The sequence below is a fragment of the Bos javanicus genome, chromosome 11 (genome assembly GCF_032452875.1).
Source record: "Bos javanicus breed banteng chromosome 11, ARS-OSU_banteng_1.0, whole genome shotgun sequence".
Classification (NCBI taxonomy): Eukaryota; Metazoa; Chordata; class Mammalia; order Artiodactyla; family Bovidae; genus Bos; species Bos javanicus.
Window position 1 is genome coordinate 94451257 of NC_083878.1, and position 18362 is coordinate 94469618.

The following is an 18362-nucleotide window of genomic DNA, read 5'->3' on the forward strand; positions in this document are numbered from 1 at the left end:
CATGGAGCTAGGATGCCAACTGAATGAGACCCCAGATGCAGAGGCACCTAGAGGGGCACTGGGGCCGGTGGCTCTGGAGTGACAGAGCTGGGTTCACTTCTATGGCTCCCCTTCTTTTTAGCTCTGTGGGTGAAGTGAGGATGAGACAAATACCTTCCAAGAGGTGTGAAGCGTAAATGGAAGGTCAGTGATGAGTGTTTAGCATGTAAAAGTCAGTGAATTGTACCACTGTTCAACTATGGTACAAGTAACTCATCCTTACAAATGACCCCCCAAAACCTTGCAGTGAGTTAAGAGCAGAGTCTGAAACCCTGCTGCCAACCATTCATCAACAAGCAGCAACCTCTCCCAGGCAGCTAACCCCCAAGGGCCACTGGGACTCCTGGCAGTGATGCAGGGCAGTGCCCACTGGCCACCACGCAAACCCAGACCTGCATAGTGCACATGGTTAGGAGCACCCACCCCTTCCAGTCTGGAAGCCAGCATGACTTTATACACTTTCTCTCAAGCAGAGTCATGGACACTAAACCACAAACATTAGAACTGTACTTCTGAGGGGACCCCAATCCTCCTCATTTGTATGAATGATGGGGCAGACTGGGTCTACTTCGAAAAGCCACACATAAGGCAGCTCTCAGGTATATGGTCAGGTGTCAGTGTGGCAAATGTGGCAGCCAGTTGCTTTCCCCTAAATAGGCACACCTTCTGTCTAGTCCTGAGGTAACTAAGAAAAAAATAGGTTTAGGGCACGTGGAGCCACATACAGAACACCGGCAGCAGATACTCTGCCACATGGGAAATGGCTGGGTTTGACGATGGCACAAGAAAAAAATGTAGGCTTGAAGTGCCCCAAATTGCTCACACTGAAGCCCTTCTGCCTGCCTTTGGTGGGGTTACCTGGGGAGGTTGTTCTGTTCTCTAGACACGGCAGTGGCAATGGGGATGGCAAGACCCCCTAACTCCCCAGGAAGAGAGGCTGTCTAGACCCTAGAGTCACTTCAGGTGAGGGTTATGAGAGCAATACAAAACTAAAAAAGTGAACCACCTCCCAACTTCCTTCACTGAGACAAAGGTTCCAGAGGTCATAACAGAAACCAACTGTGCTTCCTAGGCCACAGGAAAACCACAGCGGTCTCTACCTCTTCTCCTCCCCAAAGGCATGTTCATGGCCACTGCAGGAGCTCCCAGGAGTCAGAACTCAAGAGCTCATTACCCACCACATCATTTGGGAGGCTCTGGAGGTCATCAAAGGGGGTTTCCAGGGTGTTGGTGTCCACATTCAGGATCACGACATCATCCAGGGCCATGCTTCTGACTTTCTGCAAGTAAAAGAAAAAATCCAGAAGAGAAAATCATCGAACTGCCACGAAGACACAGACATTTCCCTGGCTTCCTCAGGGAAAGGGGAGTGAGGAGGAAAAGTGACATCTGACAAAGTGTACTCTGTGGCAGGTGCAATGCCAAGCAGTTAACATGTGAGACCATCTAACTATCACAAAAACTCTGTGAGTTTCTATGGTTATCCCCAACCCCCAGGAGTGAAAAGGGTTTCAGAGACTAAGTTAAATGCCCTGGGTCACACAGCTAGCGGGACAGATCTTTACACCCCAACATTACTTTTTTCCCCTATATTTTCAAGTTAAAATAAAAAAGAAGAAGCTGAAGTCTAAAGCTCTGGCTCCAGGAACTCAGATATACAGTTAGCTCTTACTATAGTCTCATTCCATCCATCTCTTCTCATTTACCAAAGATTACTTGGCCATCTCTCTCAGATCTTGGCATTCTTGGGTATGGAATACGTTGTACAACCTAGTGTTAACATATTAACATTTCTCTTAAACATTAAGTAGAAAGGTCATACTTTCAATTTGGTTCCATTTTCCACAAAAATCCAGTGAATCATGGCTCTCAGGTTCTGGCCATAACCCATTCTTCTACTGGTATAACAACAGGAAGGGTAAGGGAGGCTTGTGCCTACCAGGTGTTCATATTTGGTGAGAGGATGAAGGGACTGTCTGCTGAAACGAAGAGCCTACCAGCCGGCAGTAACTCTCCATGGTTTGTAGAAGTGTAAGCCTATGAGTAAGCTAGTTTTCAATCATATTATTTACCCACTGCTAGAATCCACCTCTACTTCCCCTCACCTACTTCCTACTGCCAATCTCCTTCAATCTTCTTACCCCATTATATATCAAAGCTCATTTCTTTAGAGTCTGGAACTTTCATTTTGTCCTGATTAAGCAGAAAGACCCTGTAATTTGTGGTCCAAACTGGGACACTTGTGGATATGAAAGAATATATTATACCAGGGCAGCAGCGTAAGATGAGCTATGTGGTCACCCTATGTAGAAGGGGTCAGTTTCATCATCAGCCAACCTCTGTGCTACCGGGTATGACTGTGCAGGTATGCACTGCCCAGCATGCCCTGCTAGCCAAGCTGAGGATGAGATCTGCCAACCCACGAGCTGGCTGACAGGCATCAGTTGAAGGCGTGGGTAGGTGCTGGTGGAGGGAGAGAGGAGATGCCCTTTCCTAATTCATCCCAGAGCACTGTATGGGTTAGTGATGGAGCTGGATGTCCCAACGGCTGCTAAAGCCTATGTTTGCTAATGCCCTGGAAAAGGACAACAATTACAGTGTAATAGATGCTCACTAGCACATGTTCTATGCTTTACTTACTAATTTTTTATCAATCCTTGCAAAGTGTACCCTATTATCTTCATGTTAGGTAACTTGAGGAAAATGAGGTTCAGAGAGGTGAGGTGAGTGGCAGAGGTAACGCAGCAGTGGCCACCTACACAGCCTGTGCTCTTGCACGGCACTTTAGCCTCCTTGTTCTCAGACACCCCCAGAGAAACCAAATTCTGCCATGCTTGTTGCTCTGAGCCCTAGCACCCCTTGGCCTGCCTGCCTCCCCCTGTTGGGGTGTGAGTTCCCTCAGGGGCTCATCAGTTTGGTTCAGCACTGCATAATAACCAGCACTCAACAAAATGATTGGCACCTGGTAAGCGCTCGTTAATATTGGTTGATGTTTGCTGCCTCAAATCCCAGCCTCGAGGACAGACTTTGGTACCTAAGTAAACATTTTGAGATTTTTCTCAGCAGGAGGATGGAGCCATGCTGGTCAGAAGCCTCCTAGAGTTGAAACAATACTCCCAGAGGGCAGGGTCCTGGAACTCTTCCACTCAACAAGACCAGCAGCCTCAAATTTCGGCTGCTGTTGACTTCTTCAGGGGCTAGTCCACAAACCTATCAATCATTTCATACATTTACTAAATGCTTCCTGTGGGCGGAGAGCCACAGGGGAGGGACAAGATTGCCTACTTGGAGGTTTATTTTTTCTTCCAAACCCCAAAGCTCATATTAACTGACTGCTTTATTCACAGGGTAAAAAGCTAGCAGCAAGCAACATTGATAACTATTATTTTACAAAGCACAATCCCGTTTTACAGTTGAGAACATTAAGACTCATGAGGAACTGTCCGGAGCTCCTTAGCTGCCTTACTTTGCAATCTAACAGGTTAAATAGTTAGCAGTGCACAAGCAGGGAGTGACAAAAACAGCCTCAGTCAGAACCTTTTTCACTTACATCACATTTTAGAGCTCACAAAGCACTTGCACACAGATTCTTTCATTCTCAGCAGTAGCTGGAGACGAGCGGTCACCATTTTATAGATGAGAAACTGAGCCTTAGAGAGGTGAAGGGGCTTGCTCAAGGTTATATGGTTACTAATTGGCCCCTTCATCTGTAAAATCAAGAAGGTAACTGTGACTATCCCTCTTAGCCCTCTTCCTTGTGGACTGCTGTGAGGACTGGAGGTGGTGTGCGCATAGCACTGGGCACACAGTAGCCTTATAGTAGCTTTTATTATTGCTATTATAATATACACATCAGCCACGACCCCAGTTTGGAAACTACAGTGGCAATGACCTAAGGGCAAAAATCCTCTGGTCCCTTCTGGTAACTGCTGGGCTCTCACTTCAAAGGCAGACACCCTGGCACTGGACACAGAAAGGGAGAAGGGGTCATGGGGGGCTCCAGAACTTAGCCAGGGACTCCAGGCTGCTGCACCCCACAATCACTAATTTTGCCTCATCTGACCTCCAAAGAGCTCCAGAGAGCCCCAAACAGATGGGGGCAAGAGGCCTGGCCACTGGAGAGAAGCCTGGGCTGAAAGGCCCAGCGACAAGGCTGTTGATACTGGACCAGGATCGGGTGTTGTTTCTGCGTTCCCAGTGGGGCCCCGCAGCACAGACCAGCCCTTGTAGGCTCTCCATGGCTGGGCTGGAGCAGGCTTTTGATTTCTTCCCACTCCTGGCTGGAGGACTTGCTGCTTAAGCTGTGTGGAGTGTTTACTTTTTGAACAATGGCAGTAGGCTGAAGAAGAGGAAAAAACCTGGCCCTTTTTTCTGACTTAGCAGGCCAGGGTCCCCTTAGTAACCAAAATGCTTGTGCACCAGGCTCCAGGAGGAGCTGGGTCGGCACAGTTTCCTCTCATAGGACAATGCTGCCCTCCTGGTGGCAAGGCCTCTTCCAAAGGGGCTGGCATGGACTCAAGGGCCTTCCTGAAGCTCATGTTCCCAAGGAAAGAATCGGAGGCCAGCTTGGCCGGATGGTGCCCTATCCTTGAAAGGCTCAAGGAAACAAGAGGAAAAAAGGCAAAAAACAAAACAAAACCCACAAAACCTCTTAAGCTGGGGGGTGGGGTGGGTAGTGCTGATGGAGAAGGAAACTGGGCCATTACTGTATGCCTGCCTTTAACCCTGACTATGCTATGAGGGCAATATCAAAGGAGGAGGCTCAGAGGGGTCAAAGAAACTGGTCCAAATCACACAGATAAGGAGTGACAGAGCTGACTTTTAAACTCAGAATGACTCTTTCTGAAGACGTCCTCAAATCAGCTGCTCAGACTTCAGAACAAGTATCTACATAGGGCATGCAGCTACACCAGCACTCTCAGGGCTTGCTTCCTCTTATGCAAAAGGACCCCTGTCTTTTGTATCATAAAAATTACGTGTGTAAAATGTATATATATGGCTGAGTCCCTTTGCTATTCACTTGAAACTATCACAGCACTGTTAAGCACCTACACCCCAATACAAAATAAAAAGTGAACAAAATACATATGTTTAAAAAAAATTGGAAAGACAAAGAAGTTCAAAGAAGAAAACTGTGGTTACCCTAATCCTCCTCTTGGAGATAACATTTTGGTGTATTTCCTTCCATAACTCTCTGTCCCAATACCTCCTTTTAAAACCACAGTTGAAGCAATTCATAATGTTTCTTTCTGATTTTCTCATTTATTACAATATAAGCAACATTTCACTTCATTAAAAGCTTTGTGAAGATCATTGCTAATTGCTACAAAATGTTCCACTTCCTAGAAACAAACCCAATCAAGCCCCTTTTATTGACTATTTCCAGTTTTTAAGAAAATATTATAAATATTGTTGAGAAATCTGTAGGCATGAAGCCTATGCTTTAGGATGGATTCCTCGAAGTGGAATTTCCTTTCTACTTCTTAAAGAGTGTCCCTCTCAAATTCAACTTTGAGAGAGATATCTTTACTTCCAATTATTTTAAAGTCATTTTATCCACAGCTTGTGTTTCCTACTCTAAGTGAAGAAAAATCAGCAAAGACACGAGCAGATGTCAAAATAGTCCTCCAAAAACCCTACCCAATTAAAACACTTACTAGTACCACAGCACACCGAGACAGCTCTCCGGTAGCTCGTCCCACCAACACATTCCCTCTCTTTTTAGTTACAACATATGCCAAAGCTCCTGCCAGCTGCAAACCCTCCCCCCACCAGACTCTATAGGCTTTTTCTCAGAATGAAAAAAAAAAAAAAGATACTGACATGCACACCGGCTTTCCAAATGGCATTTCTTGCACAGAGAAACACACAAAAATGGCATCTTCCCATAAATACTGTTAATCAAAAATGTCTTTCCCTTTATGTTTTGTCACAGAAATCTGACCTCTGTTTTTCAGGACAAGAAAGGAGAAAAAAAATCACAGCATGCGAGGTGGTCAGGGGAACCTGAGCAGACACAGATTCAGCCTCATAAATTCTCCAGGTTTTAGATGGGGATCATGGTAGTACCCACCTCACAGAGTTCTCGTGAGGATTAGATAAGCAAATGTACACAGAGTTAGCAAGATTCCCAGGACGTCCACAGAGGAATTCAGCCAACAGTGGCTCTCCTGCCTGTCACCTCTTCCTCTCGGAGCCTCAGCGAAGCCTGGCTAACCTTACCCCAGAGGGCTTGAGGGAGCAGTTTGCCTTTCCTCATGTGAGCCTGTGGTTTACTCCCACAACCAGAATAATACATCCATCTAGAGTATTAATCCAGGCATTTGATCCCTTCTCTGGTGTGTGGGCTTCTTGGGGCCACCAAAACAGATCTCTGAACTTTCGGCTCCTACCCCAGTATCTGGCCCACAGCAGGCAGTTTCTGAATGAACACATGAATGAAGGAGAGGCAACAGAGCCTAGACATGAGGAGCACGGGGTCCGAAGCCAGTGTGTCTGAGCTCTCACTCAGCGCCACCACTCGCCAGCTGTGTAAACTTGCACGTTTCACTTCACCTCTCTGCACCTCAGTTTTCTCCTCTATAAACAGTGCCTACATCTCACACTTGTGATGAGGATCAAATGGGCTAACATTTCTAAAGCACTTAGACTAATGACAGGCACATGAGAAGCTCAAGACGAAATGTAAATTAAATGGTCTTTTGAGGGTGATGAAAATATTCTATATCTTTATTGGTAGTATATAAAACTCAGAATTCATTGAATTGTACACTTTAAATGGGTCATTTGTTGTGCATAAGTTATAACACAATGAGTTGATAAACACATTAATGCTATGTCCAGAATACAGAATAAAACCACAATGCTGCTGCTGCTGCTAAGTCACTTCAGTCGTGTCTGACTCTGTGCGACCCCATAGACGGAAACCCACCAGGCTCTGCCATCCCTGGGATTCTCCAGGCAAGAACACTGGAGTGGGTTGCCATTTCCTTCTCCAATGCATGAAAGTAAAAAGTGAAAGTGAAGTCGCTCAGTCGAGTCTGACTCTCAGCGACCCCATGGACTGCAGCCTACCAGGCTCCTCCATCCATGGGATTTTCCAGGCAAAAGTACTGGAGTGGGGTGCCATCGCCTTCTCTGAAAACCACAGTAGACCATGAAAAATAACAACGTATGAATAATGGTGACCAAACGCCACATGGAAAGGTAATTCTGCCCTGAGCTACCAACAATGTACATTCTGATTTGCAGCTGTGTTTGGCTCCCAGTCTCCTTCCTTTTTTTGTCTAGCCTAGGATTTTTAAAACTTTTTTTCTACTCATACCCTCCTAGGATAAATATAGAGTCCAATGCCCCTGATATTCTTCCCGACACAAAAGTGGGGTCCACTTGAGAACCACTCTACCTTCAGTGGATCTTCTCTAGTCGAGATTTCACTGAACCTTACTTTCTAAAGTTGATTGTGTGAAAACAATGGGTCCTCCCCAAGGCCGGCTAAAATATAAAGTATCAGCTGCACTTGTTCAAACCACAGCAATCTTTCACACAGATAGGGATGACCCTGTTTATCTAGGGAGGGCATTGGGCAGCGAGGGACAAAAGGCAGGACTTAGAATCAGGTCATAAAATGAAGAGCAAGGATTTGCACTGGTCAGGTAATGCAGAGGATCCAAAGAATGGTCAAGAGCATGTGCTGCTTCCCTGGTGATGAAGCTGGGGGCTGGAGGTGGAGCAAAGAAGCTGGTTCTAGACCTTGATGAGCAGGGGCCCAGGTCCATCTCTGCTGCCTCAGCTGAGCACTAGGGTCCTTAACTTGGATGGAGGCTGTGGGGAGGGTGGGTCGGTGAGGTGGCATGTATGGAATCCATGAGCCAGGGCATGGTGAATCTTTTCTGCTGTCCTTCCACCAGGACCATCATCAGGGCAGAGCTACGTCTTCTTTATCTTTGCAACTCCAGTGCCCAGGATGGTGCCTGACACAGGGCAATTGCTGATTAACCGAAGAATGAGTGAAATACTGTTGCCGGGCCCACTCTACCGGGAGGCAAGCCTGGTACAGATGTCAGTGTGAGCCCCAGTGGACAATGTAAGCTCAGTATGAGTCTGCACAAGGAAGTGTGATGGGAATAGCAACAATAATGACAACAACAATAAACGTGTAAAATTATCACGACTAATTCATGTAGAATTAATTCACAGTTGACAAAGAAAGTAAGATAGGCATTACCATGGTAGCTAAGATGTGGGTTCTAGAATGAGACAGCCAGCTTCAAGTCTTGCCTCTGCAACTGCGTACCTTCAGTTCTTTACTGAGTCTGTTTTCTCATCTATAAAATGGGGATAATACTACCTACTCTCCAGCAGTGTGTGGTGGTTTAAGGGGGATAATGTGCTGTGCTGTGCTTAGTTGCTCAGTCGTGTCTGACTCTGTGCAACCCCATGGACTGTAGTCCGCCAGGCTCCTCTGTCCATGGGGATTCTCCAGGTAGGAATACTGGAATGGGTTGCCATGCCCTCCTCCAGGGCATGTTCCCAACCCAGGGACTGAACCCACATCTCCTGCATTGTAGGTGGATTCTTTACCATCTGAACCACTAGGAAAGCCCCTTGTGGGATAATACATGTAAAGAATTTAACACAGCATCTGGTTGCAATAAGTGTAATAAATGGAAGGCTCTCAAAAGCAAGTTTCTATCCTTGCAATTTGAAAGTAAGACTAGAATTCCAAGACTGTATGACTGTGAACAACTGATTTTCAGACCAAAGGAAAAGGCCAATGACTCCACTATTATGATTTTATGCCATTAAAAACTACTCCAACCTATTGTTCTTTTCCTGGCTATGTCTTCTTTCCCTGAGGACATGAGCGTATTCTCTGGAGCCTGAATTGCCCAAGTCCAAGTCCCAACTCCACCAGTTCTTGGGCAAACCCTTTAACCTCTCTGTGCCTCAGTTTCCTCATATGTCTGATGAGATTAAAATAGTCCTGACACCCAGGACAATCATTACCCTTGGGTTAGAGGGAGAGTGACAAGGGGGTACAAGAGGGGCTTTGGGGGCTTGTAGTTGATCTGGTGGTGCTTTAAAATAACTTTAAAATAGCTGCTTTAAAATAACTCATCTTGCTCTACACTTCAGATGAGTGTACACCTCCTATAAATCTCATACTTCAGCAAAATGTTTACAAAAAGCAAATAATATAGACTTCACTGGATTGTTGTGGTGGTTAAATGCGTCAATATACGTATAGTACCTATAATAGTGTCTGGCATATAATAAGCACTGGGTATTGCCTATTGTTACTATGAAAGCAGTACAGTAATAATTCTACAAATAAAAAGGATGCAATGTAGACTATATCTCACTGTCAGAAAATTTGTTTGCAAAGGTAGACCCCTCCTAGACACCTATGGCTTTTTCAGTCAGCCCTGTCCCCTTCTCCAGTGAGGAGAAAAGCAACAATATTATTGGGTACCTCCCAAGAGACCTGTGCAGTCCTGAGTCAGCCTGCTTTGGGAGAGTAACAGGACTGAGTAGGGGTCAGATTGGACTTTGGGTTTAACCTTCTTTAATTCCTACTTACAGGACCTACAGCAGGTTATTTAAACGTAGTTGAACCTCAGTTTCTCTATAAAATGGGGCCCTGACCATGTGCTACACAGGATTGTGACAGGATTAAGTAAAAAGGAAAAAAAAAAGAAACATTTATTTTATACCTATGTGACCAAGTTCCCATCTGCCTAGGATGCTGGTCTTGGCTACAGGCAGGCCTTCTCCCTGCTGGAGGGACCCCTGAGGCTTGTAAGCAGTCTCCTCTCTGATGGCTGACCAGCGACTGAGACAGCACTTCTGACACCAGCATCTAGACCACCAAGCAAAAGGGACAGGTCTAGACCGACTTCCTGCAAAGACACTTTGCTTCAAGAGGATGCATCCATCCTCTTAAATCAAAGCATTATCAAGCCCACAAAGTGCTTTGCTTTGGCACTATGTGGAAAATCCAGTATTCGTTTCTCTTTGAGAAAGGCACAGCTGATATGGCTCCTGGCATTGCAGTTTATGTCTCACTTAGGTATAACTTCTCGGCAGCTTTCTTTCCTTTTTTAAGTTTTGAAAGGTAAGGAATAAACCAAAATCTGCATATTAATAGTTCACCAATCTAAACTTTATCCTAAACAACTACTGCTGGACTTCACACCATCACCTCTTAAAGGCTGGTTACGTGTGGGCTGAGGCAGAGCTAACTTTACAGGGGCCTGCACAGGAACAGGGACTGTGTTAACTCTGCATCCATCAGATGACTGACTCCCAGAACAACAAAAAGAGCTCCTAGGTGATGTGTTCCTCCTGTGGCCCAACCCTTACATGTACCATTTAATGCAATCCTCATGACACCCTGTGGAGGAGGCACAGTGGTAAAGAATTTGCCCACCAGTGCAGGAGACACACGGGACGTGGTTCAATCCCTGGATCAGGAAGATCTCTGGAGTAGAAAATGGCAACCCACTCCAGTATTCTTGCTGGAAAATTCCATGGGCAGAGGAGACTGGCGGGCTATTGTCCAAGGGGTCACAAAGAGTCAGAAACGACTGAGCGTGCACGCTGCCTCATGACACGCTTGTGCAGAAATGAGGAAATGCAGGGTCAGAGAGGCAAAATAATTTGTCCAAAGTCCACGGCTTAGCAGCAGCGGAGATAACACTGAACTCAGATGAACATCAAAAACTCTGTATTACCCAGTGTATCTTGCTAACTGCTCTGACACTGCTTCCATCACAAACATATTGAGCAATTGTAATTTAACAGATGTTTGTCAGGGACACACAAGAGGAATCAAGCAGCTTGATGGCTGGTCCAGACACCATTAAAATTTTCAAGGGAAAGGGTTTGCTATGGAATGCTGTACCCATTTGGATGGATGAGGACACTGAGGCTAAAGAGATTAATAGTTTGCTCATGTTCTCCCAAATAGCGTTTGTCAGAGAAAGGATCTGAATTTGGGTTCTCCATGCCAGTATTCCTTCCACTATACAGCCCATATCAAATGTACTCAAATACATGCGCATGTATATGAGAACATAACAAAGAACAGCATGGGGAGCTGCTGGCCTCCTAGGAGGAAGGGAAAGAGAAATTAGAGGGAAAGTGGAAAGGACAGGAAGAGGAAAGGCAAATATTCAGGTATTCTAAATTCTCTATTCCCTCCTGAAATCTCAGATACACGTGGAGGGAAGAGCGACATTTTCCTTCCCTTCCTCTGGCCCCAAAGGTCACTGAGCTGCCAAGCCGTTGATAAACGTAGTGGTTTTTCCTTTGGAGCCAGGAGTCACTGATTTGCTCCTTCCTGCTCCACAAAATTAAAAATCTGAGTCCGGCAGTTCAGAGGACCCCTGAAAACACTGCTGGAATTTCCCAGGGTGCTTTAAACAGAAACAGAAACTTGGCAGGGGAGGGAAGTGTGGAAGCACCTCACAGCTCAGGCCAAATCCTCTCCTCACAAGGTAATAAGCACTGATTCTCATTAAAAAAAATTCAAGAGATTTTTCAACCCAGGTCAGCAAAGGGGCTATTTCTCCAATGGGCTTTTCCTCCTTTTCTGACCATCCATCCATTGGACATTCATTCATTCACCCATTCATTCATACATTTGGTTAGTCATGTCAACCCAATGCATGACTAAAAGGTGATCTCTAAACTCAAGAGGTTCCCAGCCTACTTGTGTTGGGGTGTGGGGGAGAGGGAGTAAACTATAATCAATAAGCCTAAGAAAAGGCACAGTCATAGGAGGTAGAAAAGACCTCACTCTGGTGAAATATCTCCATTCACACAGAGCCTGCCCAGCTGCCTCCTCAGGATGGTCATGGGCTACAGCTGCAGACTCTCAAGGTTGGTATCCTGGCTCACTCACTCACCAGCCAGGCAGCTTTTTTAGGCAAGGCCCTTTTCCTCCTCCAGCAACAATTTCCTTATCTGTGAAACTGGGACTTGATGCTCACCTTCAGGATTGTTAAAAGAAGTCATGGTAGGGCATGAGCTTCATAGAGGGCCAGCCACATAGCAGAAGCTCAGTCAGTGCTGACCCGCCTCCTTCTAAGACTTTGGTTTTGCCAGCTCTGCAGCTCACTTTAGAAGTCCACCGAACACAGCACCACCATCCCCCCTGGCCTTTCCTCTGTTCCACCAGAATGGAGGCGTGAGTCCATGTACATCTACGACACAGCTGAGGTTTTACCCCAAACTGAAACACCCTTCCTACTGCTAGAAACTCAGTTTCCTCATTTGTAAAAAGAGGACGAGGAAGGTATCAACACCGTTCACCTCCACTGCAAAATGCAAACAAGAGATGAGGTGGAAGAGCACCTGGAAAGACATGAAGATGGCCAAGACATGGATCACCATGGATTATCTTCATCCTGCAACACTCTGCTCTTCTACAAAACCTTCCTATTTCTGTTCCCACAGCAAGTGGCCTTCTCTGGTCCTAAGCAAGTATAGTGGGCAACACAGATTTGGCTCCCCAATTAACACTTGATTAGTGATGTTTCTAATTAATTCATGTGTACCTGTCACTTTTCCCTTAAAGTAACTCTTTTAACTATACTATATTTACATACAAGGTAATACCACCACTGTCATCTATAAAATATTGTAGAGTTCGAAAACACTACATTTAAAAAAAATACATGATTTCATTTGATCCTCAAAGCAACCTCATGGAATAGGTATTATTATTCCCATCTCACAGAAGAGAAAAATGAAGCTCTTGTCCCAGGTCCTGAGAAATAGCAGAGCCAGGATTTGAGCTCTGGACTGCCAGTCCCCAAAGCCTGGTCCTCTTGTCCTCTCTGTGGGGCTTCCTCTCCTTCTCTAGTTTACCAAATACTGAGGACATTCACATAGGTCACATATTTCTTTTGTAACCTCCATGGATATATTTATCAGAGGCTAGATATATAATAAAAAACAGAACCGAAAAGCAGGGCCAGTATCATTTTTCTTTGTACACACTAAAACACTTCACACAACAAAATAATTTGGTTTGAATTCTTGTCCTACTAATCATTAGCTGTATGACTCTGGATGAGTTACTTAACCTTTCTGTGCCCAAATTTCATCATCTGTAAAGCAAAGCCATTACCTCTAAAGAACAGACTTGTGAAAATTAAATAATGAGCTTAATGCATCCAGCAGTATTTCAAAATAGTATCCATCCAATTTGAAATGATGAAACTTAAATTTAAGAGTTTCACTTGGGGTTTAAGGGGATGATGATTCCCTAGCCCCAGAATGGTTTGGGGTCGCCCTTTCAGAGAAGAAGGCCTCCTTCCTCCCACACAACTGCCACTTGCCATCATTCATTCATCACTAACCACAGCAAACCTGGACTCCCATCTCCACCTGCCTTTTATTTGAAATGTCAATTTTTAAAGAGTGGAGAGGTTGGAAACCCAATTTAACAAGCATGCTGAAACATTGTTTATTGCCCCCATAAACATGGCTTAGTGAGAATTACGGACTTAATCAGAGTGAACTTATCTCCCGGTGAAAAGGAACACTTTAAATTTCAGAAATGGCACCTTCACTGTGAAAATCTCTTAACTTTTCAAACAAACGACAGGGGGTCTTAAACATATGGGCAGTAAAGGGGCAGCCATTACTGTGATTTGTCTTGCCCAAGAGCCAAGGAGCCCTAAAGGTCCATAACAACTTTAAGATCTAGGAAAAATATTTGGAAAATCATATTCAGGAGACATGTCTCTAAAAACACCCGAAAGGTCTGCCAAGTGGGAAGTAATATCTGTAGAGTTGCTTGGGGTTGCCAAAAGAAAGGACCCTGTCGTCATTAGAACAGGGGCTATTTAATAAACAGAAGCACTGAGAAAGCTCACCTTTCCTCCTGTGTGTAAGATTAACCATTTAGCAATAGGCAATATTTTGGGACCAGCTTATCACAAGAGAGGTGCTACAAAAATCCCAAAGGCTGCTAAATGGTTTGTGTGATTTTTTTCTTTTTAAAAAACATTTTCAGAGGATGAGGTCCTGTGAACCCCAGCTTCCTCATTTGAGGCTTAAGACTGCTCTGATCATTCCGGAAAAGGTTTTCATAAAGATGCCCCATTTTGCACAGAATGTATCAGCCTGGCTGCCAGAGGCAGGAAAGGCAACAGATATAAAATTTTATTATTTCAATGCCCCAGTAGCAGCCAGGAGGACTTAATGAAATCGCCAAGATTTACAATCTGAAATAGCTATTGCACAGACAGATATGGTTAAGGGAGCTGTGCCCTCTGACCTTTCAACCCTTTGATCCTCACACAGCAGGTGGCCTGGAGCCCCCTCCTGGGCATCTTCCCGCTCTTCCGACACTGCTGAACCTTGATGTACAATAAGTCTGACCCTACACAGGTGACTCTCACAGTGCTTATCACCAGCAGCTGCTGCTAATGGAACAGCCCGAACCACTTGGCCTCGAGACTCTAACTTCGAGAAGCTGGGAGAGGGATCTGCTGTGCTGCGTCCAAACGGTGCTGAAATGATGCCCGATAGTTCAGCCCCAAGTCCAGTTGCTCGGAAACGCTTAACGATGTCATTACCAAAAACTGTCCTAGAAATGAAACTCTGATCTCCTTCAATCCATACTTTGAGTTAAAAAAAAAAAAATCACCTTTTAAAAATAAATCACAAATCTCAAAAAAAAAAAAAAAAAAATCAACCCCGAAGTCCCAAATGCATCTCTCAGAACTTCCCTAAAACCATGTGCAGCAAATTTATACCAATGAAAATCAAAACAATTTTTGGAAACCTAAAATTGACTGTTTTCAGTTCCATGAAATTTCATTTAAAAAACCCCATATGCCAAAATGTCCAAATTCTCTTATTTTTAAAAATTGGGATGACTTCCAAAATCATAGCTATCTTTTTCTTCCTTTTTTTTCCCTTCTAAAGCTAAGGATGGGTAATGTGCATATGTACTTATCAAGCTTCATAATTTAACCCATTCGGTCAGTACAAAATACTTTCAATGAAATGCTGAAGAGGCAGGATATAAATTTATTATGACTGCATCCTTTAAAACAATTGACTCCTAGGCACCAGGATTTAATAGATATTCTGTTTGGTTAAGAACGTGTCTAGGAGTCTAGGCAGGCCCAGTCTGCAGGTTTTCGTTTTTGTCAGATATTTGGGTTTATGGAAGAAAGGGTTTTAGGCAGGACAGAAAAAACATGCTGTGGGATGTTGATAATGTCCAACTTAAGAGCCACTGTTGATTATATTTAGGAAAAGCTCTGAGCCCATGCCTCTGTTTCTAAACAGACATTATACAGTGGCCTCATTCGTTACCTGCAAAGGCATGAGCTTAGGTCCTGAATGTCTGAACCCAATAAGCAAAAAAAAAAAAAAAAGCCCCACTTCTTTTGTAGTCTAAGAGGCATATATTTTAAATGCTCAACTTTAAATTCATTTTGAAATCAGCTAAGAATCAGACTATATGTAGACAGAGGTTTATAGGCTTCAATTTTAGTCATACTTTCCTCTATAGATAAGTTTAAGTTTAGTAGAGAGAGCAGTTTAATGGAGAAATTGGTTTAGTAGGGGGAAAAGAAGGTAGAGTTATTATATTACAGTGTGACCACTCTGTACAAAATTATTATTAAGCCCTCTTCTTCAGAGATGCCCACTGGAAATGCTTTATTAATAATAGCAGCTACCTTTGAGTGAGGGCCTACTAATGTGCATAGAACTTCAGCCGTATTATTTCTAACTGTCATCATTTTAAGGCAGGTGACCCCGTTTTGCAGATGAAGATGTTATGGCATACATGCACAGATGCTCAGTGAGTTGCCCAAGCAGGACAAATAGTGGAGCTGGGATTCAAACTCCTGTCACTGGTCACTGCCTGTCTCCTAAAACCCTTGGTCCACCCACATTTTTTCCAACAAAAGCAAAACAAAGACAAACAAAACAATATGCAATAATTCTTGCATAAAATGCCAGATTTCAGCTTGCTTACACATTTCCATGGTCCATTTAAAGGCCTTCTGAATCAATTATTTTAGGTCATTAAGGGGAAGTTTAATTTGGTTGACAAACACCCCTACTGTGGTGACCTCACATATCAGCAACAAATGTCTGATGGTCACAAACCTGTACCGTGAGTCTGCTGAGCATGGTGTTAAACAAAACCACATGTGCTCTGATTCCAAGTGGGATTTGACTAGGCTGACCAAGGGTACTGCTCTTCAATCATCATATGCTGGTCTCTAAGCACCCATGATGGCCCTGCCCCTAATCACTTGCAAGGAGTTTATGAAAAGAAGGCACCAATCCCACGTGGCTGTGTTCGGTTGAGAGTGCCTTTAAGCTAATGAAATTTAGAAAAAGTCACTCAGTAAAAAGTACAAAATGAGGCTGAAAAAGAGGGCAGAGCTAACCTTAGGTAGATGTCTCAGCTTATTTTAAAGAACATTTACCAGTTCTACACATATACTGATAATCACTTCCATTTATTTGGCGCCTACAACGCGTCAGGTACCAATTTTCTAATTTACTCCTCATTAAAAAGTTCCTATGAAGTGGAGAATCTACCCATTTTACAAGCAAGGAGTCTGAAGCTCAAAGAGGCACCTTTAATCCCCATCTGCAAAATAGGAGCATCCCTCTCAAAGGTGTGACAATTAAAAATTACATGGCTCAAGTGCCATGTATATTAGTAGAACATCATTCAATGGGTGATATTATTATTATTAGATATTTTCAATAGGCATCTCTTCAGAGGATAACATAATAGTAGTTTTGTACAAAGTGGTCAAACTCAAACTGTGTTTCCTTCTGCTAACCTGATTTCTCCTTTAAACAAAGGAGCATGTTTAAAGTCGCCTAGTAGCAGTGGAGCTAGAATTTGAATCCAGGTCTCCATAACTCTAGAGGTCAAGAATTCTTTCTACTCTGTTCCATAGTTTCCTGCATGCTGCTCTTTATCTTAATCTGATAGAAATTTGGTTAAGTTCTTTTAGTAACAATTTAGAAACTTAGGTTTTCTTTGAAGTCAGTTTCAACATTGCTAAATTGACTGGCTAAGGGATGACAGGAAAGTTGGAAAACAAAAGCATCAATGATGGTTTTGCATTTTCTACTGGGATCCTCCCTAATAAATTACCCAGTTTTTCTGATCTATAACAGAGGGCTATGTCATCTCACAAGAGAACATTTCAGTCACAACAAATTAGACTGAAAATGTACTGACTGCAAGAGATACTTAAATCAGCCAGAAGTACTTGTTCCCTTTGATTACATAAATTACTACTAGATTTAAGTTGCTTTATATTAACTAATTCCAACATTAAGATAAGTGACATTTAAGAACCACACTCATTTTAAAAGCAGATGCCATGAGGAGGAGAGAGCTTCTAGAGGAAATTCATCAGGTGAAATCCAGAACATTCTTCAGGCTCTAATTTTGCTCTGAATGCTCTGGATGTGACAGATTCACATGTGATGATTTTGCTTGATAACAGCATGCTAAGGAAATTCTAGCAAGACCAAGCTACTGGCCAATTCTTTTTCTTTTTATATAATTAAGCAAGCATTAGGGATTCATTCATCTAAACTTTGCCTCTTATTTTTATAGTACTCACTATGAGGAATAATGTTTGGTAGAATTTTTTAGAAAAGCTCTTCACATCCGTTATATCAATTAGTTCTCACAACTCTCTGAGATGGATAATATGATCTTAATTTCACTGATGAGAGAATGGAGATTGGAGAGGCTAAGTAACCAGCTCTAGTCACAAGTGTACTCAGAGCTTTCTTCTGGAGAAATACGAGGCTGGCAAACGTCACCCCTCCTTTCCCCTTGCCGCGATCTCCAGCACGCGGCCTGGAAGCCTCCCTGAGAGGGAGAAGCTCAGGCAAAGGTGAGAGCCTGTATGCCCAGGGCTGGGGTAATCTATACAGCCTCACCCAGGGGCTCTGGGGTTTGACAAGTCCATCAAAGCAGGGAAACTGGATGCAAATTATTTTCTCTCTCTGAGCCTCAGCTTCCCCGTTTGCAAATACGGATATCTCCTCCTTGGCAGAGAGATTCTTAGGATGTGCAGAAGTGAGAACAGGTGGAGCACCCAGCGCTGTGTGTGGTGTCGAGAAAGACACAAAAGACGGTAGCTCCTTCCCAATGGGAGGGCCTCTCCCTTTCTTGCTAAAGCTCTTTCCATGAGCCTATGACTGGAATTACCAGGTGGAATTTTTCAGGCAAATATCACCTTTTTATAAAGCAGGGCTATGATTACTCATCACTAACAAACAGATCTCACATGCAGTGTCTC

General features: G+C 43.8%; 1 protein-coding gene across 7 annotated transcripts in view; it reads right to left on the reverse strand.

Annotated features, from left to right (window-relative positions):
* DENND1A (DENN domain containing 1A) overlaps positions 1-18362 on the reverse strand; it is a 530572-nt gene that overhangs the window by 181606 nt on the left and 330604 nt on the right. For all 7 annotated transcript variants that reach the window (XM_061433489.1, XM_061433487.1, XM_061433488.1 and 4 more), the window contains one exon: positions 1218-1319. In XM_061433489.1, the coding sequence (XP_061289473.1) occupies positions 1218-1319 (102 nt within the window). The remainder of the gene's footprint in view (positions 1-1217; positions 1320-18362) is intronic.